This window comes from Callithrix jacchus, chromosome 13 (assembly GCF_049354715.1).
Source record: "Callithrix jacchus isolate 240 chromosome 13, calJac240_pri, whole genome shotgun sequence".
In the NCBI taxonomy this organism is placed as follows: Eukaryota; Metazoa; Chordata; class Mammalia; order Primates; family Cebidae; genus Callithrix; species Callithrix jacchus.
Window position 1 is genome coordinate 32,211,342 of NC_133514.1, and position 23,620 is coordinate 32,234,961.

At 35.1% G+C, this 23,620-nt stretch overlaps 1 protein-coding gene across 26 annotated transcripts in view; it reads left to right on the forward strand.

Annotated features, from left to right (window-relative positions):
• Positions 1 to 23,620, forward strand: part of WRN (WRN RecQ like helicase) — a 151,298-nt gene that overhangs the window by 7,157 nt on the left and 120,521 nt on the right. For 9 of the 26 annotated variants that reach the window (XR_013525608.1, XR_013525610.1, XR_013525609.1 and 6 more), the window contains 6 exons: positions 15,028 to 15,135; positions 15,757 to 15,869; positions 19,593 to 19,706; positions 20,740 to 20,885; positions 21,361 to 21,509; positions 22,868 to 23,017. Coding sequence is in view for 18 of the 26 variants with exons in the window: in XM_078347447.1 (XP_078203573.1) it covers positions 15,040 to 15,135; positions 15,757 to 15,869; positions 19,593 to 19,706; positions 20,740 to 20,885; positions 21,361 to 21,509; positions 22,868 to 23,017 (768 nt within the window). In the remaining 8 variants the exon portion in view is untranslated. Of the gene's footprint in view, positions 1 to 11,760; positions 11,854 to 15,027; positions 15,136 to 15,233; positions 15,282 to 15,756; positions 15,870 to 19,592; positions 19,707 to 20,739; positions 20,886 to 21,360; positions 21,510 to 22,867; positions 23,018 to 23,620 lie in introns of all 26 variants that reach the window. The other 17 variants (XR_013525612.1, XM_078347446.1, XM_078347445.1 and 14 more) reach the window with 6 other exon arrangements.

The following is a 23,620-nucleotide window of genomic DNA, read 5'->3' on the forward strand; positions in this document are numbered from 1 at the left end:
TGATATTTTTTTCTTTTTTTTAGTTGGAAAAAATTGCATATATGTTGATGGGTCTTTTCTGGCAGACTAGTAGAGAGGAAAAAGTTGATGATGTAGGAGAAAGGGTAAATTGTTTTTGAGAAAATGTCTGAGTAGATGAGACGTTTGTACATATGGAGGGGTTGGATGTAGGAGCACAGGTAGTTCATCCACAGTTACATAAGAAAAGGTAGATGTATTAGACAGGGTTATCCTGAGAAACAAAACCAATAGGAGATCTTTATATCTCTGTCTCCATTTCCATTTCTGTCTCTGTCTCTGTATCTATCAAGAGATTTATAAAAGTCTTAAGATCTGCCAAGAGATATACCCAGGGGAGCTAATGATGTAGTTCCAGTCCAGTTGTGAAGGTCTGAGAACCAGGAGAGCCTATGGTGTAAGTTCTAGTCAGAGTCTAAATCTGAAGGCAGAAGAAGACCAATGTCCCAGCTCAAAGACAGGCAGAGGGAGCAAATCTTTCCTTACTTAGCCTTTTAATTTATTCAGGCCTTCAACAAATTGAAGGACTACCCACATTAGGGAAGGCAATCTGCTTTGCTGAGCCTATTGAATCAAGTGTTAGTCTTATCCAGAAACACCCTCACAGACATACCCGGAATAATGTTTAAATATCTGGGCACCCCATGGCCCACTTAAATTGACACATAAAATTCACCCCCAGTAGAGTATATGGGTACAGATAGAAGTACGTGAATAGATTTCAGGGTAAGAGCTTGTGGAAATTCATTTTTGATTGCTTCTAGTGAAATCTGAAGCAAGATCATAGGCTAGGAGTGTGATTGGGGGAGGAGGTATGAAGTTTAAGTGGAGAGGAGAAGGTATAAAATAGTCTTAGGCGGGGAGGATAGTAAATAGGGAAAAGCTGTAGGATTGCTAGGAAGCACCAAGGGCCCACTTGAGGCTGGTGGTCACAAATTTAAGGTGAGACCAGTCAAAATGGTTGTGTTTTTCACCTGCTACATTCATTCAGCTGCACAGGTACAGGCACAGCATAGGTAAAGAGTTCTTTTTTATTCAGGGTTAGAGTTTTGCCAGGAGATAGTAATAAAGCTAGAAGAGCAATGAATTTGAGGGAGTATGGAAGGGAGTGGTTATTAACTTGAAATTTAAACTGGTTAAGAAGAAAATTAAGGACTGCCCAAGGGCTTAGGACAATGAAATGGTAGCAGGACCTTTGGATTACAGGTCCCAGGATTGTTGGAATTGAGTTTCTGGAGGAAATGAACTTGATAAACAGGAGGTGTTGATTGGAGAGTGGTGTATGTGGAATTGAGATTATGAGAGGATTCTGTCATTGGTAATAACATGGTATCTTTGTAGGAATAAATGGGTAGAATAGGATACAGAGAAGATCACTGGAGGAGAGCTGGTCAGAAGACTGGGAAGAACTATCTCCTTTGGATATTACACATCAAAAATTGTGACCCACCAGACAAATAGTGGGGAAAGGGTGGAATATAAATATAAATATAAAAGACTATAGTTTTGATGGTAATGGTGATGGTGATGATGATGGTCCATTAACACTCAAATACCATCAACTTAATTTATATCTAACACCACAAAGTTAGGTGTTGAGTTACATGTGGCTATATTGTAACTAATAGTCAACCCATACTCCTTCATGGACGTCTGTCTATTCTTTGATCAAACTCTTCTTGTAAGAGGAGTAGCTGCCTTAAAGTACTTTTTTGTAGTGATCAGTTTGAAATCCTTCACCAGGGGTTTAGTTTAACCTGGCTACTGTGGAAGTTTCTCTTGGCTTTCTGTGTGGGCTGCTGCTTTGTCTAGTCTTGCTTTTGGGATTAGCAGACTATTGTGAATAATTTGTTGGTGAGAAGGTAAGCAGAGAAGTAGAGTACTCTATGACCTAGTAATTTCATATCTAGGAATCTGTCCTATAGAGATAATAATAGGAATGCCTAACAACATCCACATACCCGTAAAGGTATTCATTGAACAGTATTTGTGGTAAAATTCGCAAGCAACCTAATTATCATTAATAGGGAATTGTTAAATACATTACGATAGATAAAGAAAATGTAATTCTATACGATCTTCAGAAAAATCAGATTAAGAAGTGATATTATATTTTAATTATCCCATCCTGTCATCAAGGTTGCCTTCAGTTGGAAGTAATGGAAGAACCAAAGTCAAACTGACTTTAGCAATAAAAGGTTGTTTATTGGTCTATTTAATGGAGACAGACTGAGGAAGAGTGGCCTTCAAGCAAGCTCACTCAGGGATCTGACTATTTTTCTGGCTTTATGCTTGGCCCTCTTCTTTGAAACTTTCTTCAGGGTGGTTTCTTGTATGCCTGTAAGATGGCTGCTTGCATCAACCCTGAGTACATCTAGCAGGAGCAAAAGCATCCTTTCCCTCACCAGAGAGGGAGAGTCCTGAGCTTTGTTGCAGTTGGACTGCCTTGGAAGCAATAATTATGGCCAGGAGATGGAGGCTAGAGAACTGAGACTTGGGTCATAGCTCTTATCCTTCAATCAGTTGTGTGGCAAGGGGAATTGGATTTTCTTATTGGCCTTGAGACAGTTGGATTTCACCTGTAGTCTTGGTGATGAGATCAATTCTATCCATAAAACTTTGCTGTTACACATTGTGGGATGGGGTGAGGAGGGCTGAATGGAGATTAGGATGCTATTAAAATTTACAGTACACAATGGATCGTTATTGTCTTCTTTCTGAGGGTTAAAGTAATCAGCCTCTTTTTCCTCCTCCTATGCTGGGCTTTGCTAGAACCGTGAGCCATGTTTAACCTCAGGACTCCAATTTGAAAAAATATAGACTGTTATTTACTTTATTACTTACAGAGGCCCTTCATACTACTCTCAGATGGCAAGAAAGACGTAGACAGGAAGTGGCAGGGGGGTGGTGATCATGCTTGTTGAGGAAGAAATTATTTATTCAATTACTAAGAGTAGTATAAAGTGAGAAGTATTGAAATTCCTCCTTCGCATACCTGACCTCGATCCCATTCAGTTACCTGTAGGGTCCCCTATTAATTGGTACTTGACCTGCTTTTGCTTTTCATTCATAGAACTGAGTCACTGAAGTACAGTAGAAAAATAATTGGACTAGAAGATAACTTTTTTCCTTCCAGGAAATCCATAATTACAAAATTGCTGATTTTTCTTCTTGTTTGTATATTGTAAGCTTACCCTGTTTGAGGGTCTTCCTGGATTGTTCTTTGCATTTATATATACACAGAATTTCATTTTCTACTTTAAAATTTAAAGTACCATGGTTACTTCATTTTCTCTCTGTTTTACTTAGCATTTATCCTAGAGAACAATCTGAATACATATAGTTCTATTTTATTCTTTCACTTGCAGCTTAGTATGCCATATTATGGATGTGTCACTGTTTATTTAACTCTTAATTTACTCTACTGCTTTCTGTGTTTTTGCTTTTACAAAGGGATGTAGTGAACATCCTTTACATACATCCTTGTGCATATGTGCAAATATTTCCATAGGATAGATGTAATTACTGACTTGAAGCTTATGCAGATTTAAAATTTTGATGACTTGTATGAAACATCTTTCAAAATGGTGATGCCAGTTCCTTCTCTGTTGTAATTACTGCATATGATCAATCTTTTAGATTTTTGCTGATAGTGATATATTAAAATTATAACCAGTTTTTTGGCCTCATTTATTGAATAACTTGTTCTTTCTCAAAGATAAATGCCTGCATCATATGTCAAATTTCCATATTTACGTGGATCTATTTCTGGACATGGAAAGTTTTATTTATTATATATATTTATGCAATAAATATGTAGTATATAACATGATGTTTTGATACACATATACATAGTGAAATGATTACTACAGTCAAACAGATTAACATATTCACCATCTTCCAAATTCTCTGCAGTCTTTAGGGTTTTCTGTATATGGGATTGGACATGCTATGTTTTGATCTGTTTCTGTATTTTTACACCAATTCTGTGCTCTTTGTTGTTTGTTTTTGAGAGGGAGTGTTGCTCTTGTTGCCCAGGTTGTAGTGCAATGGCATGATCTTGGCTCACTGCAACCTTTGCCTCCCGAGTTCAAGCAATTCTCCTGCCTCAGCCTCCCTAGCAGCTGGAATTACAGGCACCTGCCACCATGCCCAGCTAATTTTTGTGTTTTTAGTAGAGACGGGTTTTACCATGTTGGTGAGGCTGGTCTTGAACTTCAGACCTCAGGTGATCCGCCTGCATTGGCCTCAAAAGTGCTGGGATTACAGATGTGAGCCCTTGCGCCTGGCCCACACTGTTTTAATTACTGTAGTTTTGCTTCATATTTAGTATGGTGAATTTTCCCTTGGTCTTGTTTTTCAAAAAATATTTGCTACTTTTAAGCATTTTCTCTTCTCAGTGAACTTTAATGTAAACTCATGTGGTTTGATGAAAAATTCTGCTGACATTTTTTTGGTATTGCTTCTTGAGTGTATTGATTTAATTAATATATTTACAGTTTTGGATCTGGCTGTGCAGGAACTCAGTGTGTCTTATCCAGTCCTTTTTTAGCTGTCTTAATAAAATTTGTTAGTTGTCTTTAAAATGGATCTTATATGTTTTATGTTAGGTTTATTCCTAGGTAGGTTGTCATTTTTGCTGTTATTGATTTTGGATATACATTTTGGATATAATTGTATAATTCGGACTTGGATATAATTGTATTTGATTCCTTCTGTTATATAAAAATAGGCTTAATATGAGTATGCTTATTTTGAATCTGGTTACCTTATTTGCTCCTATTAAACAAATAGATAAAATTACCTGTCCTTAAAGAGATAACTATGGAAAAATTATTTATTTTAGGAGACTTTGGAGCGTTGATAAAAATTAGGCTTGTCTTTTGTAAAAGCCAGTTAGTGATAGCAATTAGATTTTTTTTAAAGGTGATTTTTTTTTTCTTTCCTTTGGTAAAATGCTTAATATGAGGGAGGATTAAGAAAGAGGATGGCTTTTGAACAGTTTCTTTATGGGGAAATAAGAAATTAGAATATTTCAATTAGAATTGAAACCAAGACGATAGAGATATGAGATATTTGTAGTCTCTAGTAAGAATAATGGAAGCCATCAGAAAAAATATCAAAGCTTTTTAGCTCCTCCTAGAAGTTTTGATGTGAAGCAGGAGACATCACCTATTGGTACCTGTCTTGCTTTTGCTGTTCATTCCTAAAAAGGAGTCTCTGAAGTACAGTAGAAAAATAATTGGACTGGAGGATGACTTTATTTCTTCTAGGAATTACACAATCACAGAATTGCTGATTTTTCATCTTATTCATATTATATAAACTTACCCTGTCTGAGGAGACTATATTTGAACTTACGGTGTAACATTTGATTAGGTAAATTTATAGCTGCTTAAATAATTGTGTATTAATTTTCCAGTTTCTTTTTTAGCCAGTCTCTGCTTTTACCTTTCCATCTTCCTCCTATACTTAAATTGGTCTTATAAAATTTATGCATTTCTTGGTGAAACCCCGTATCTACTAAAAATAAAAAAATTAGCTGGGCATGGTGGCGCGTGCCTGTAATCCCAGCTACTTGGGAGGCTGAGGCAGGAGAATTGCCTGAACCCAGGAGGCGGAGGTTGCGGAGAGCCGAGATTGCGCCATTGCACTCCAGCCTGGGTAACAAGAGTGAAACTCCGTCTCAAAAAAAAAAAAAAAAAAATGCATTTCTCTTTCTACCTGGAAATTTTTTTTTTTTTTGAGACAGGGTCTTTATCTTTCACCCAGGCCGTAGTGCAGTGACAAGATCATGGCTCACTGCAGCCTTGAACCCCTGGGCTCAAGCAGTCCTCCCACCTCAGTCTGCCAAGTAGCTGGGACTACAGATTTGTACCATTGCAACTGGCTCATTTTTGTGGTTTTTGTAGAGACAGGGTTTTGCCATGTTGCCCAGGCTGGTCTTGAACTCCTAGACTCAAGCCATACTCCTGCCTCAGCCTGAGGAGCTGGGATTACTGGCACTATGCCCAGCTAGGGCTGAGTTTCTGAATCATCACTGTCGCAAAACGAATCAGATTACCTTTAGTCCACTGGCTCTACTGTGGGAGCTGAGAGTGGGACACCTTCCTTAAAGCACATTGGCTTTGTGGGTAACTGATCTTTTTACCTGAATAAAATTTATTAGTACTGTATAAAGGGTCCAGGGTAGAACGGATGCTGGCAAGGCAACCGTCACCATCCACTTACTGATGAGTCCTATAAAATTTTATCTCAGGTCATACGAAGTAATAGTAATAAATATAAAAGGAAAAATAGACAGCCTAAGCAAGTTTTTAAATTGACTTACTTGAAAACTTTCTCTCCAGTTTCCTAGTTTATAATGGTTGATTTCAGCTGACTGGCTATAGCTACTTAGAGAACAGAGGAAATTCATTAAAAATAATGAATTATTCAGTTGGGTAGTGAAATCCAGTTATAAAGCACTTCGCTGTGCCATGGATTCAGTTCAGGTCAAGTAATGTTCCTGGTTTATGGGCATTGCGGCTTCTCCCTATGACACAGCAGAGAACGTAGCTTTTGTCCTTTACCCTTGTTGCTAGCTAAAATTAATGGCATTTTATTGTGTTTATTTGCTTGATTCCATTTACATTTTATTTCACTTGGTTTTATTAATACAAAATTGTGCTTTACATAATATTTGGCAGTTAGGAAAATTTGTTAAGATACCTATAAAGAAACAGATCTCTCAAAAATATCATCCTACTACTTTTAAAAATTACATCGTCTACTACAGTTAACCCAGATGCGAATGGGTGGTTTTATTTAGCTTTTCTGGTTTGCTTGCTTGGGCTGTTTGGAGGGAAATTAAGATGAGCAGAAATGTAAAAATAGATTAATGAAAATCTTGAAAGCTTCTTTAATTAAAGAAGTTAATGAGGGCTTTGGCATGCATTCTTTGATTCTTCTCTGTTTTCTTCTACCCCTTCAAATTCTTTTTGGTTCATAGAAAAGTAGAAAGAAATTCTCAAAAATCATACAGGAGAATACCTTATAAATGATACCTTCTACAATAAACTATAGATTGTATACATGTATATGTATCTAGATACACAATCTGTGTGTGTGTGTATATATATAAATTAGTTACTATCATACAGGTATGTATGAAAACTCATCTAAGGTTACATTTTCAGAAAATATGTAATTAATATAATAAATCAAGCCCAGAATTTTTTTTTTAAAGTTTATTGTGTTTTTTTTTTTTTTGTTAAAAATGAAAGGCTTTTTTGACCGGAAGCTGCTTCTCAGTAAAAATAACGTAATTGTTTTGGTGAAGCCCAAAGATTCTAATCAAAATTAGGGTATTGACAACCAAACTGAATTGCTGGAGTACTTAAGCTGCTTGGTTTTGTAATCTTTCTATGTCAGAATGTTTGAAAAACACTTATCAATCCAATCTTGTAAGTTATCTTGAAATCTCTTTTTTAATATTCTTTTTCGCACACATGAAAAGTTAGATGAGTATATGAATTTCTGTTGTCAGTTGGGTTGTAGTTGGAAACCTCCTCAGTATAGTTTGTGTAGTATAGTTAAAGAGAAAGAAAATAGGCCCAGCATGGTAGCTCACGCCTCAGGACTTTGGGAGGCTGAGGTAGGGAGGATTGCTTGAGGCCAGGAGTTTGAGACCAGCCTGTGCAACATGGCGAAACCCTGTTTCTACAAAAAAATACAAAAATTAGCTGGGCATGGTGGCATGTGCCTGTAGTCCCAGCTGCTTGGGAGGCTGAGGTGGGAGGATTGCTTGAGCCTGAGTGCACTGCTACGACTGAGCAACAGAGCTAGACTCTGTCTCGTAAAAAGAAAGTAGATGTGTGTTAAAATTCAATACTTCTTTTTGAGTGAGGTCCATTGGGTAAGAAAGAAGCATTGGATAATTGGATAAATGAATCCATTTTCTCTTCTCTGTTTGAATTTGTAATTTAAAAAAATATTCTACTTATGAAGTACTTCAGTGCTTAATTAGCTGTCAGTGAATTTATATATCTTATCTAATTCGTATGGATTTGCTATTTTTATCTGTGCCTACAGTTTCTTGACCTCTCTAAAGGGATCCCAGTATACTATAGGGAAGAGATGCAATAATAGTAAAAGACCTATCACTAGTCCTGTCATCATTCCAACTCGTGTAATTATAGTTTAAAAGAAGGGACATCATGTGTATTGCTGTTTATCTTCATCTTGTGATCAAGAAAGCAAATAATACATAATAATGATATAATATCATAAGACAAGTAATGTAATGATGGGAATATAATCCCATTTTACAAATGAGGAAATGCAAATTTAGAAAAATAAAGTGACTTGTCCAAAGTCACATGGCTACTAAGTGACCAAGTGTCAAAGCAGAATTTTCCAAATAATTTAAAGATAATTCTTGTATAAACATAGAATGAACACATGTCATATGTGTCATATTAATGAGGGAACCAGCAGGTTGACAACATTGGTTCAGAGAAGTGCGAAGATAGAGACATTGGAGGAAAAAGTTGGGAATAAGATTGCTAGGTTAGATGCAAAGCTGTGTTACAGGGCAATAAAAACCATAGACTTTGAGATTATCTTTTTTACTAATAGGATTCAGTTGTACCTTTATGAGACAATTTATTATTGAACATGTGGATATTAGAGTCTAAGTTTTTAAATGATTAGTAAATTACCAGTCAGTTAAAGATATGTCCCCTAATGAAATACAGATAATCGTTGGATGAGCTTGTGCTCTTACATGACATTGAAATGACATACTGCCTTCTCTTTGTCTTCTAAGTTTTGGGTACTTTTTTTGTTTTTGATGCTAAGCAGCATTGAAACCTAGGTTTTCTGACTTTTAGTCCAGATTTCTTTACACTCTCCTTCCTGCTTCTTCTTAGTATAATTTTCAATACTAGAGCAGTCTGCATAACTTTTGCAAAATCATTAGTCTTTGTTATTACTTTTTCTTTGTTCAAAGTGATGTAGATATGGCTTTCTTCCTTAGAGAAGCACTGTGAAAGTCAATGGATATTTGTAAAATTTGCATAAATGCCCAACATGAGAAATTGAAATTATAACTTAAGTATTGCAATTATTCTTTTGTGATATTTTGTTAGCAACTTTCAGAGTAATTATAAATATTCTTGCATTTTTATTAAGTAATCAGTATTATAAAACAGTGTATTTCAACAGATTAACCTTTACATATTTTGAATAAAATATAATAAAATATAATAGAACCGTTTTAAATAGTAAGTGGAAATTTTTCCACATTAAACAGTATACCTGGCTAGCAGAGTTAAGGATTGCATTATTTAATAATTTTTTCCTGAACTTCAGATTATTATCTGTATGTGTCATATAACTTGACAATGTTTTTTTTTTTTTTTAGTGCTTTTCAAAAAGAGTGGGATACTTTATTCGGTTTAGCCCTCAAGCAATTAGACAAGTCAGTTACCATGGTAACAGTAGGTATTAATTTCCTTACCTAGTTAGAGGTTTTATGAACAAAGAAATCTCTGAGTTCATCCACCAAAACCCAACTTTCTCTTGAGACTGGCCTCTTGAGACTGGTGTTAAACCTGTCTATTTTCTAGAAGGTGACACTGTTCAAAGTGGAAAATGCTTTTCTCTTGAGGTGAATTTCTCCTCTATCAGAGTGAAGTAGAGTATGGTTAGGTAATTAAAAAGCTATCCTTTCTTAGCTAATTTGGAATGTAATTGGTCTTAATTTTTCTAAATTCGTTCTAACTAAAATCTTATTGGCGTGATTTCTATTGTTATGAACCATAAGTGACTTCCGCAGATAACTTGTACTGATACCTAAATGCCGTCAAATAGAATCACTTAAGATGAATTTCTTCCAAAACAGAGTTCATAATTTTGACAGATAATCTCTTAGCATTTAATTGGCTAATATTACCAACCTTACGGAGTAGCTCCACTCATTTAGTAATATGAGGACCATTTTGCAACTAATTTAATCAAAAAGGCTTCACCAAGAAGTAGCATTCTTATTGGATATTTTATGAATACATTATGGAGATTAAAATCACTGCAGTGGGTTGATAATGATGCCAGCCTTGGACTTTCAGTTTTAGAGCATTTTATCTGTGTTCTGTGGTAGAAGTTTGTAAGGTATCCAGTGTGTCATGTTTGACTTGCTTGTTTTTGCACTATGTGCTAAATGGTTTCTACATTTTCAATGGTTGAAAAGTTAAAAGAAGAATATTTTATGAAATATAAGTAAATCCAGGTTTCAGTGTGTATAGGTTAAGTTTTATTGTAACATTGTTATGCTTAAGTATTGTTTATGATTTCTGTGCTATAGTGAGAAACAGTTTTGACAAAGATCATCTGGCCTGTAAGGCCTAGAATATTTACTGTCTAACCCTTTAGAGAAAAAGTTTGCTGACCCTTCTTCTATACTATGAAAAAATATAGCCTTGATTATTCATTAAAAATTATTTTCCTAATTTATTGACATACTTTTGTCCCCTGATTGTTAAAAGGAACACATGTTCTTATAGAAAAGTTGGACTATATAGAAAAGTATAAAGAAGAATATGAAAAACCATTTGCAATTATGAGATAACCACTAATGTTTTGGTATACATTGCTGTAGACTTCCCCCCCCCCCCCACACACACACAATTTATTTTATACAATTAGAGTCTAATTTTGTTTTTGAGATAGAGTCTTGCTCTGTTGCCCAGGCTGAAGTACAGTGGCAAGATTTTGGCTCACTGCAACCTCTGCCTCCTGGGCTTAGCTGATTCTTGTGCCTCAGCCTCCTGAGTAACTGGAATTACAGGTGTGCACCACTATGTCCAGCTAATTTTTGTATTTTTAGTAGAGACAAGATTTCACCATGTTGCCAAGGCTGGTCTTGAACTCCTGGCCTCAAATTGTCTGCCTGTCTTGTCTTCCCAAAGTGCTCGGATTACACGCATGAGCTACTGCACCTTTGTTTTTTAATTTGCTTTTTTCACTTGAATAATTATAAGAACATTATTTTTATTGATGGTGTAGTGTTCTGTACCATGCTTAATTATTTAGCCATAATTTATTATTATGGAGTTGATAAACATGATAATCAGATTGAGCTCAAGAAGCTAGTTATAGGGTTTTACAATTAATGAATCCCAGGTACATTGCTGGGTTGCGAGTCTGTAATTTTTTTCCTGACTGTTTGGAACACTATGTTTGGGACCAATGAGGCAAAGGAAATCGAAGAGCTGGCATTTTCAATTATTGTATTAGAAGATACATTGAAGATTTGTCAAATGGCATAGACACAACATTAATCCAGATTATTTAATCAAAAAGGCATTCATTTCAGATTTGAATTCATAAATGTTTGTAATGATCCTCGGTTTGAAGACTATAGAATCCCTAAAGAACAACCTAGAAGACATTATTTACTTGGCAAATATTTCAACTGGGGATGAAATATTTGAAATGATAAATGAATACTTTGAAACACACAAGATATTATGGAAACAGAGTGGAAGTTTGGGACAGGTAATGACAGAATATGTAAAGAGTTTCCATTAAGTTCAGTCTAAAACTATACTCCAAGTAACAGGTTGTGTTATTCATGGAGAAGCAGTTGTAAATTAAAACTTGCCTGTGGTTTGGAGTTTAACATTAAATGATTATATTAAAAATTAAAATGGCAAGCCCAGCTAAATCCAAGCTCCTACAGTACCTTCTTTTCACCTTTAGGTGAAGAAATGTGTTGAGCTATTTTATTGCTGATTACGTGGACAGTCCAAAGGAAGATTTGTAAGCAAAAAGGAAAAATCTAAATTATTCCACGTGAGTGATTCTTATTTTGCAAATTTGTTGAAGTGTAGTTATTGGCTTCAAAAAGTGGTATCCTTGACCGACATTTTGAGCGCTTGAATTCACTCATTAAAAAAATGCAGTGATCATTTGGAAAATATATTAAGGTATATGACAGAGTTCTTGGATTCAGAGCAAAAATTCAGCTTTGGAAAACTGAAGTTAAAATGGTTTTAGAAGTGACATTTAATTGGTGTTATTTGAATCCTAGAGAAGAATTAATGGTACTAGTAGAAAGAGCAAAGTCAGTGTGTGTCTGTGATAAAGCTTTAGTATATTTTGAAATACTGGATAGAAAAAAAGTTACTCAACGCTTACTTAAATCATCAGAATAAATTAACATATTTCTTAAAGAAAAGGAGACGCTTTTAGACCTAAAGAAGATTTTCACCCTTGAAGTACATACAATTTAAAGAGACCGAGTTGTTGGAATACTAGTTAATGGTGAAAAAGTTTTCAGTCTGAGAGCAAAGCCTTCTCTTTTGTCATTTGCTTCTTTGTGGTGGTTGCTATGTAGAATTTGAAGAAAATATTGTTAAAAAGTCTTGATCAGGAGTAGAGTGTAGCATAAACCTAATGTGTTTTAACATTAATAATGAGGAAAAAGCGAATGCATGATAATTTCATCAAGTCAGAAAAAATGGAAAAAGAAAAAGAGGAAACTGAATAAAGTAACTAATAAAAGTAAGGTGAAAGGGAAAACTTAAATTTTTACACTACCTGTGAATGAGATTAATTTTCATTAATGCTTGGAAAATATACATATACATATTGGAAAATATACACATACATATTGACATATACAAAATGCTTCACAGTTAATAAAGCATATGTATTTTACATATTTTTTCACTACATATGTTGCATGTAGCAACCCCAAGAGTTGAGTTGTCAATTCTGATTCAGTGAATCTTAGATCTTACCCACCAGCAAACTTTGATCATGATTCAGTGAATACAGGCAAGCACCAAAAGATAAAACATTCTTTTTTTGAATCCCAAACTGAGAAGCAGATTCCAGAAACGTACCTTTCTTCTCCAGTAGGACACATTTTGGTTTTGGATTAATAGACTAGTTTTAAACAATATGTACAAAAACATTGCACAAAGGAAACTCTGTTGGTTTTGGGACTCCTGTATTATGCTTTTTTAATTATGTGGTTTGTTTGACTACCTTACATTTTCAAGCATAAATTAATCCATAATACAGACTTATTTTCAATGAACAATCTAGATAGTTGAGCTCTTTCTTGTTAACATTTTATAGATATGGACTGTTTGGTACTTTTCTTCTAATAAAATCCCTTAGTAAGTTTACAAGGCTGCCTTCTGGTTTGATGTCCTTAGGATGTTTACTGGGAACCTTCGTGAAGGTCTTTCATCTTCTCCCCCTACTGGTGCAAGAATGAGTTACAAACCTGCTCTGTTAACCCTTTCCTTCCCAATGCACAATAGCGATGGAGCTTGTTCTATATGAAAAATTTGTTTGATAAAGTAATTTTTAAAAATTTTTGTTCCGTAAATTGTATTTTCAGTTTCTGATTCATGCTTGGGATAGTTGCTGCATATTGTTCAATTTTGTTAGAATTTATATGGTTAAATAAAAAATACAGTAGACTGTTCCCAAATCATAAATAGTTGCTGTGATTAATATTAACATCCTGTTTCATCATGAGACTCATTTTTTTTTTTTTTTTTTTGAGGTGGAGTTTCGCTCTTGTTACCCAGGCTGGAGTGCAATGGTGTGATCTCAGCTCACTGCAACCTCTGCCTCCTGGGTTCAGGCAATTCTCCTGCCTCGGCCTCCTGAGTAGCTGGGATTATAGGCATGCGCCACCATGCCCAGCTAATTTTTTGTATTTTTAGTAGAGACGGGTTTTCACCATGTTGACCAGGATGGTCTCGATCTCTTGATCTCGTGATCCATCCGCCTAGGCCTCCCAAAGTGCTGGGGCTACAGGCTTGATCCACCGTGCCCGGCCAAGACTCTTCAGCCTTACGTTAAAAACTACTATCTCCTTATTATGAAAGCTAAAGTAATAGGAACTAAGGTTGAAGTTTGAGGAATTTACTAAGAACTAAGCCTTGAATTAAAGCTATTTCAATTTAGTGTAAGTTGTATTATGGTAGGGATCCATGTTACTTTTTTTTGAGAGAGTCTTACTCTGTCACCCAGGCTGGAATGCAATGGCGTTGTCTTAGCTCATTGCAACCTCTGCCGCCCCGGTTCAAGCGATTCTCCCTCCTCAGCCTCCTGAGTAGCTGTGACTACAAGTGCATGCCACCACACCAGGCTAATTTTTGTAATTTTAGTAGAGACAGGGTTTCACTATGTTGGCCAGGCTGGTCTTGAACTTCTGACCTTGTGATCCACCCACCTTGGCCTCCCAAAGTGCTGGGATTGCAGGCGTGAGCCACTGCACCCGGCCGCATTTTACTATTAACAAAACAAATATGTTCTATTTTTTTTTTAATGCACACACCACCTTTGGGAGGTTCTCATTCACTATTTTCTTTAATTATATTTGAATTTCGGTTTACATTGAGGAGAACCCTCAAAGATATTAACAGATTTAAAAAAAAATCTTCTAAAAAAACTCATTCTTGGGGAAATTTGTTCACTTACTGGGAAAGAAGTATAATAAAAAACCTTAATATAGAAGAGCTATTATCTGTCTTCAAAATTAAATCTTTGGGTAGACTTGTGAATAAATCTAATAGTTTTGCAGAATTTACTTAGATCTTAAGACAGAATAATCATGTAGAAAATTAAAGATGTCAGGAATTCATAACAATTCATATATCAAAGGATTTTTTTGATAGTGAGGTAAAATTATTCTTGAGAAAGGATCAAAGTCATAGAATAATGGAATGTTGAAACTGCCAGAATTATACAAGTCAGTTAAAATGACTGATTTGTTTTCAAAGGAAGAAATACTAAATACATAATTATTAGTTGCAGCATATTGTATCTTTTTTCTTTTGCGATTCTAGCTCTTATAACCTATGCTTGGACCTGGGTGTCATAACTTACTTTAAATATGAATGTTTGGTTTTCATTTATATTGACAGTACTACCTCTCAGTTTTCTTTAAGTATTGTTTTATATTTAGTCATCAAGACATTGTTTTTTGGACTTTGCAAATAGGACATTTCAAAGATGAATGAAAAAAAATTGGAAACAACTCCACGGCAGTGGAAATGTCCTGAATGGATGTCTGTGCAAAATAAAAGATGTGCTGTAGAAGAAAGAAAGGTATATTGTTTATTGACTATTCTTTCAGGTGGGAAATTTAATTTATATTTGACTGTGCAGAGTCAGTTGTTACTTGTAAACTTCAAGTCATTGTTTAGGTCAGAGTTGCTGCTGTCTGAATTCAACAGGACCTAGTTGTTGAAAGGGTAAGCTGGAATAAACTTTGATTGGGTTTACAAAATGAGAATTCTTAGTGTATACTTCCTCTTTTTGTATTCAGTTTGCATGGTTGACTTTACTAGTTTGTTCTAGTTCAGATAATTTAGACAACATTAACTTTGTTGAATTTTTTGTTTACCAGCCAGTATTCAGCATTTCAAGGCAACATTATTATTACAGCTACAATATGAATATAATTACCAGAGGGGGAAAAAACCTCAGGAAAATAAATGCTTTTAGGAAAATGGGATTAGAGGTTTGAAAATACACTTGTTTGGAAAAATAACTTTACAATAGGATGGCTTTATCTTTGTTAAGTTGTATGACTTCATTAGTTTATAAAACATTAATTTATAACACTTAAAACTATAAATTGAATGCTTTAGTGAACTTTATTATTTCAGTGAACATTTGTTATTTAATGTGAACTTTGTACCTATTTTGAAATTTACTAAACTCAAGGCATGTGTTCAGAAGAGTGTTTTTGAAGATGACCTCCCATTCTTAGAATTCGCTGGATCCATTGTGTATAGTTATGAAGCTAGTGATTGCTCTTTCCTGTCAGAAGATAATAGGTAAGAGATGTGAATTTCCTGATTTCATTTGAATTTGGACCCTTAGAAGGTACTATTATGGTAATATTTGTGAATATACTGAGTTTTACAGTTGAGGTATGCTCAATAGATATTTTTATGTATAGACTATCACCAAGTTTTAGTTTTCAAATAAAAAATAATCACTGAATTAATGTATAATCCGTTGGTTTGTTCATTCATAAGCTTTTCTATTACTTTTGATCATTTTTTGACTTTTAGTACTTAAGATGTTATATGTAGAGCTACTGAACACATTGTATTTATTTTACCAATTTAGGGAAAAAATGCAAAAATTATTTAACCTCTAAATACACCTTTACATTTCATTAAAAATATCTACGTAGTCATATTGAATAATGGTTATGATTGGCTCTCGTGTTTAATTAGCAACAATTGTAGCAAATGATTCTTAAAAAATGTTCTAATTAAACATTAGAAATGTTTATTAGTACTTTTAAAGGTTGCCTTTTAAAATTAAGACAATCTAAGGCTCTCAAAGCATAAAACAGAGGTAATAAGGAATTCATTCAGAACTTTTTTGAACTTGTTATACCTGTCCTTTAAAAAACAAAACAAAACAAAAAAAAACTGTTGAGTTAAAAAAAAGCAGAGGTGCTGGGCACAGTGGCTCATGCCTATAATCCCTACACTTTGGAAGGCCAAGGCATGAGGATTGCTTAAGCCCAGGAGTTTGAGAACAGCCATGGTAAGACCCCCTCATCCCTACAAAAAAATTAAAAAATTATCTTGGTGTCTGTGGTCCTAGCTACTCAGGAGGCTGAGGTGGGAAGATCATTTGGGCCCAAGAGGTTGAGGTTGTAGTGAGCCTTGATCACACCATTGCACTCCAGCCTGGGCAATAGGGCAAGACCCTGTCTGAAACAGACAAACAAACAAAAGACAGAGGTGGGTTAAACTATTTATTAATGGTCTACTGGTGTGGATATAAGCTAGAAATAACATTCAAGAGTCCTTACTTCTACTACAGCTATCTGGCCCCTTTGGGATTCATTATACTGAATTAAATTAGTTTCACAGAGGAGGTAAAATTTATTATTTATGATTACATATTAACTCTACCATTTTACCTTCAGCATTGCTATAGTATATCATATCCGAAGGCAATTAGCACAGGTGATTTGAAGAATAGTAGTTTTGATGACTTTTGTGTATTATGTAAAAGGTAGGCAGAGTTGTTTGCTTTCTCCCTCCTCCAGACACTCTTAAAATTTTTGCTACCACAGGTTTCCAACAGTTTGATTATGATGTGCCCTTGTGTAATGTGTTTTGTGTTTATCCAGCTTGGAGTTCATTAAAGTTTTTGGATCTGTGGGCTTATATCTTTAATCAAATTTGGAAAATGTCTTCAGATCTTTTTTCCTCCGATCTTGTTATTCTTTTCTCTTTCCTGGCCTCTTGATGCACACAAGATCGATTGATACTGTGTTGCAGGCCACTGAGGCTGGGTTTCCTTTCAGTCTTTTCTTCTTCCTTTTTTTCATTCCATGCTTCATTTTGAATAGTTTGAATAGTTTCTTTTCCTATGTCTGCAAGTGCAGTTATATTTTGTACTTCTGTAGTATCTATCTATCGCATCCTGTGAATTTCTTTTTTAGATATTATATATTTTGCTTATCTTTAGAAGTTCCATTTTGTTCTTAAATTTTTTCTATTTTAGCTTTCATTATATTCATGTTTCTTTTGACATTCTTGAATATAGTCAATGTCTTTATAATAGATGTCTTAATGTACTTGTACATTAATGTACATTGTATATTGATTCCATTATTCTAGGATTTTTTCTTTCTGTTAGATTATTTTTCTCCTGGTTATGGGTCATATTTTCTGTTTATTCTTATAGCTGCTAATTTTTTAAATTAGGCTTTGTGATTTTATTTTGTGGAATGTTAGATTTTATTGTTTTCCTTTAAAGAAAGGAACTTTGTTTGTCAGACATCTAAGTTACTTGAAGATCATCTTTATGTTTTGAGGCTTGTTTTCAAGCTTGATCACGGAAGGTCCACGTTTGCCTAAAGTCTAAGGATAATTTAGCCCTGGAATATGTGACCTGTCTGGGATCTTTGTTGACTGCCTCTAGTGATCAACAATCTCTTCTCTGACTTTTTAGAACTTTACTGCCTCTTACGTTTGTGTAAGTCCCTCCTAGGAATCATTCAGCTTATGGTTGTTTGCCCAGACCCATAGAGTTTTAGTCTATGCATGCATGTCTTTGTATTCTGCAAAGACCAAAGGCGTCCCTTAGGAAGATTTCCAGAGCTCTTTTCCTGCCTAGTTCCTTTCCAGAACTCTGCCCTGTGAGTTCCAGGTCCTTCTGCTTCCAGGGCTCTGAACTCTGTCTCGCCAACTCAGTGTTGCTTTCCTTGGGATTCTTCTCCCTGTTCTGTTGTCTGCAATGGGTCACAGGAAGAATGTGGGGCAACAGTAAGGTTCTCCCTTTATTTACCTTCCACTGGAGATCGTAGTCCTGTACTGCCTGTTGTCTAGTATCCAAAACAGTTGTTTTATATATTTTGTCCAAGTTTGGATTTGTTTGTGGTGGAAGGGTGAGTCTGACCTTCCTTGTTGTATCATGTTGCCCTGAAGAAGATGTTGAGTTTCTTTTATTTTTTAAATATATTTTCAATTTTTAACAACTGTTAAATAGGCAAGTATCAATAATAGATAACATTATAATAAATATGCATATTCCTTCCACTTTGTTTATCAAATCTTAATATTTTGATTTTTTTTTTCTTTTTTTTTTTTAAGACAGAGTCTCACTCTGTTGCTCATGCTGAAGTAACAGTGCTGTGATCTGTGATCTTGGTTCACTGCAGCCTCCCCCTCTTGGGCCGAAGTGATCCTTCCTCCTCAGCCTCCTGAGTAGCTGGGACTACAGGTGTGCACCACCATGCCTGGATGATTTTTGTATTGTTTTTTAATAGAGGTGGGGTTTTGCCATTTTGCCCAGGCTGATCCCAAATTCCTGGACTCGGTCTGCCTGCCTTGGCCCCCCAAAGTGCTGGGATTACAGGTGTGAGCCACTGCCACCAGCCTGTTTTCTTCAGTTCTTTATTAAGAAATGAAACAATAAAATACAGCTGAAGTCCCATGTGTGTTCTTTCTGATTCTCCCCCTGTACCCCTCTGAGATAACTTCTGTGATTTTTTACATTTTTTTCTTTTTAATAAAAACAGGGTCTTGTTCTGTTGTCTAGGCTGGAGTGTGGTGGCGAGCTCTTATGTAATGCAGCCTCAACCTTACAGGCTTAGGTGATGCTTTTGCCTCAGCCTCTCAAGTAGCTAGGACTACTGGTATGTGCTGCCATGCCTAGCTAATTTTTTTATTTTCATTTTTTTACAGACGGTCTCACTATGTTGCCGAGACTGGTTTTGACCTCCTGGGTTCAAGTGATCCTCCTTCCTTGGCCTCCCAAATCACTGGAATTATAGGCGTGAAGCACTGTGTCTGGCCGCACACATGTTTTTTATAATATTACTTAGTAATTTTATATCTGAAAATATTATATAAGAGTTTTTCTTACTGATCTGTGTAGTTAACATTTTAACTGTTATATCTTCCTGTGTTTCATTATGCAACAGTTGGTTCAATCCATTCTCTTGTTAATGGAAATGTAGTTTGTTTCTAATTTTTGCCAGTAGGAACAGTGTTGCAATGCACGTTCTGTTTTTTTTTTGAGAGGAGTCTCTGTCACCAGGCTAGAGTGCAGTGGCGCTATCTTGGCTCACTGCAACTTCTGACTCTCTGGTTCAAGCAATTCTCCTGCCTCAGCCTCCCAAGTAGCTGGGATTACAGGTACGCACCACCATGCCTGGCTAATTTTTGTATTTTTAGTAGAGACAGCGTTTCACCATGTTGGCCAGGATGGTCTTGATTTCCTGACATAGTGATCGCCCGCCTCAGCCTCCCAAAGTGCAGAGATTGATTATAGGTGTGAGCCACTGCACCTGGCTGCAATGCACATTCTTAAACATGCCTATTTGTATACATCTGAGGATTTCATTTATCTGTGACAGAAATTGCCAGGTCATAGTGTTTATGTATCTTCAGTTAGATAGTGTCACTGTCAAAGTTTTTTCCAAAGGGATTTTTACCAATTTGTACATTAACCACTGATAGATAACCTCTTAGCACTTGTTATTCTGAAGCTTTAATTTTTATCAATCAGATAGTTGTGAAATCATGTAGACTTAATTTACATTTCTCTGACTTCTGGTGAGAAGTAGTGCCTTCACATATTTTTTGGATTTTTAAAATTTATTTTTTATTTTTGTTTTTCTTAGAGACAGGGTCTTGCCCTTTTGCCCAGGCTAAATTGCAGTGATGCGATCATAGCTCACACTAATCTCTAACTCCTGGACTCAAGTGATCCTCCTGGCTCAGCTTCCTGGGTAGCTGGGGCTACAGGTGTGCGCCACAATGCCCAGCTAATTTTTAAATTATTGTGTAGAGACATGCTGTGTTGCACAGGTTGGTCTTGAACTCCTAGTCTCAAGCAGTCCTGCTGCCTTGACCTCCCAAAGTGCTGGGATTACAGGCGTAAACCACCATACCCAGCCATATCTTTTGGATTTATTGGTCATTTGGATTTTCTTTTGGGAATTACCTGTTTATATTTTTCTCAATTTTTTTGCTGAATAATTTGTTTTTTCTTACTTATTTTTCAAGGTATTTTACATATTTCCTAAAGGCTGTTCATTATCAGTTGTATTTGCTGCAGATATCTTCTAACAGTCTGTGGTTGCCATTCATTTTTGAGTTATGTCTTTAGTTATGCAGCAGTTTAAACTTTTAACGTAATTAATTTACACTATTTTTCTCCCTTTAGCATGAGTCTATCAGATGGGGAGATGGTGGGATTTGACATGGAGTGGCCACCAGTATACAATAAAGGGAAACTTGGCAAAGTTGCACTAATTCAGTTGTGTGTGTCTGAGAGCAAATGTTATTTGTTCCACATTTCTTCCATGTCAGGTTGGTATCTCTTTGTTTCATTTTTTTATGGTTGGTAATTGAAATAGGTCAACTTTATCTCTATGCAATTAAGTTCTTTCATTAGCGAGCTATTCTCTCATTATCTTAAATTTATATAAGTATTTATGTTCTACCTGATTCACTCACATTCCTTGTTCTATTTAATTTTTACAACATACCTGTGAGGCATTGACATGTTTTCTGTTTTATCAAAAACTGAAATTTTAAGGGGCTAAATGACCAGGATATATACTGCCAGTGCTAGCAGGAGTGGCATTCAAATTAGTTGTTTTTTCTTGTCATTTATCAATCAGGACTGTTTGCATTAGTTAAGAAGTACTCAAGGTGAATGTGTTTCTGAATATAAGCTTAATGTTAAACACAAATTTAAATGTAAACGTGGTACATATAGGAAGTAGGAAATAAATCCATCATAATTGACAGAACTTATAGAAATAACAAGAAAATGTTACAGTTTTTCCCCAGGGATTAAAAATGTTGCTTGAAAATAAAGCAATTAAAAAGGCAGGTGTAGGAATTGAAGGAGATCAGTGGAAACTTCTACGTGACTTTGATGTCAAATTGGAGAATTTTGTAGAGTTGACAGATGTTGCCAATAAAAAGGTAAAAGCAATATATATATTATTTTCATAATGGAGATAATTTTGTGTTGTACAGACTACTTTCTATCTGAATGTTAGATTTTTTTGGAAAAATAATTTAAATTATATAATGTTTTTGTAGCAATAAAAAAGTTCCAAGTGAATGTTCTATAAGGAAAACCTTTAGGTTTTTTTGTTTGTTCTTTTGTTTCAAGTTCAGGGGTACATGTGAAGATTTGTTACATATGTAAACTTGTGTCATTGGGGTTTATTGTACAGATTATTTTATTACCCAGGTATTAAGCCTAGTATCCATTAGTTATTTTTCCTGATTCTCTTCCTCCTCCCACCTTCCAACTCCCACAGTATGTGCTGTACCTCTCTATGCATCTGTGTGTTATCATTTAGCTCCCACTTATAAGTGACAACATATGGTATTTGCTTTACTGTTCCTTTGTTAGTTTGCTAGGGATAATGGCCTCCAACACCATCCGTGTCCCTGCAAAGGACAAGATCTCATTTTTTAATGGTTGCATACTATTCCGTGGTGTATATGTACCACATTTTCTTTATCCAGTCTATTATTGATGGGCGTTTAGATTAATTCTGTGTCTTTGCTATTGTAAATAGTGCCACAGTGAACATATACGTGCATGTGTCTTTATAACAGAATGATTTATGTTCCCTTTGGTATATACCCAGTCATGGGATTGCTGGGGCAAATGGTATTTTTTTCTTTAGGTCTCTGAGGAATTGCCACACAGTCTTCCACAATGGAAAACCTTTAGTTCTAATTCACTATCTTGCCATACAGTTTCTTTAAGCAAGCCTTCTTCTTTCTTTCCTCCCAGTTCTTGGTACTCTTTTACTTTCATATATTTGCAAATGTAAATATTGTGTTTTAGGTATATATTTTTAATCAATTTATACCAATAACTTAAAAAAAATTTTTTTAAGGGAGGGCATAATGTAGCTCTTGTGATACAATGCTCTTAGTGGAAGTTTGGCCATCGATTCCATTACCTATATTTCACATATTTTATTAATGAAGTCATTAAATTAAATCGTCATATTTAGCCAAGTATTCATTTGGCTGGGAATTAGAAAACCTACTAACTATTCAACTTTTTTCATGAACAATATTTTCAAAGTCCAAGAATGTTAATACACTACATTAGGGAAATTCTAGAATTAAAAATTCTTACAGTATGGACTGCAAATAAGGCTTTTAGTGACAGGGAATTTGTTGAAGGTTATCTATGGGTTGTATTTCGTTATAACATTTTCTAATTTTATTTGTGGCATGTTTATTTGATGTCATTAGGTAATACCTGAAAACAGGAACTAATTTTTACTGTGTTGCTTTTTCATAATTTCTAGCTGAAATGTAAAGAGACCTGGAGCCTCAACGGTCTGGTTAAACACCTCTTAGGTAAACAGCTTCTGAAAGACAAGTCTATCCGCTGTAGCAATTGGAGTAAATTTCCTCTCACTGAGGACCAGAAACTGTATGCAGCCACTGATGCTTATGTACGTGCTTAAAGATCTTTAGAAATGATGACTGTGTTTTAAAACATTATTATAAATTACTTTAGAAAAATTTTATTGTAGTAGTGGCAACAACTCTACCAAAATATTTTATATTAGTTTGGCATTGGAAAATGCTTAGGAAGACATTTAGTGAAATAGTTCATTCTCAATACTAATTAGCAAGTACCAATCAACAGATTGTTCAATGCTAGTTATTTTCATTGTCATGAAGCCAAATTCATCTCTAATTTGTATGTGAAAAAAATGTGAACTTGCTGAAAACATGAAAGGCTAATAAACCCAGGCTGAGCAAGCACAAATAGTACTGCCGATGGATTTGATATATAAGCAGTTCAGAATGAAAATAATTATAGTACAGTTTCTATTTTGAAACTGGCCTTATTTCTTATATTTGTATATAAAATGTGGTGAAATTTTAGAAAAATTGCTTCCAAATTTAGCTTGTTGCTGCCATTAGATATATTTTTATATTTACATGTTTGTATGTAGTGAAATCTGGACTTATCTTAGTATATAGCACTATTGTGTGTTTTTAAAGAAACATATTTTATTCCATAGTGAATGTTTTTTCCTAATTCAAGC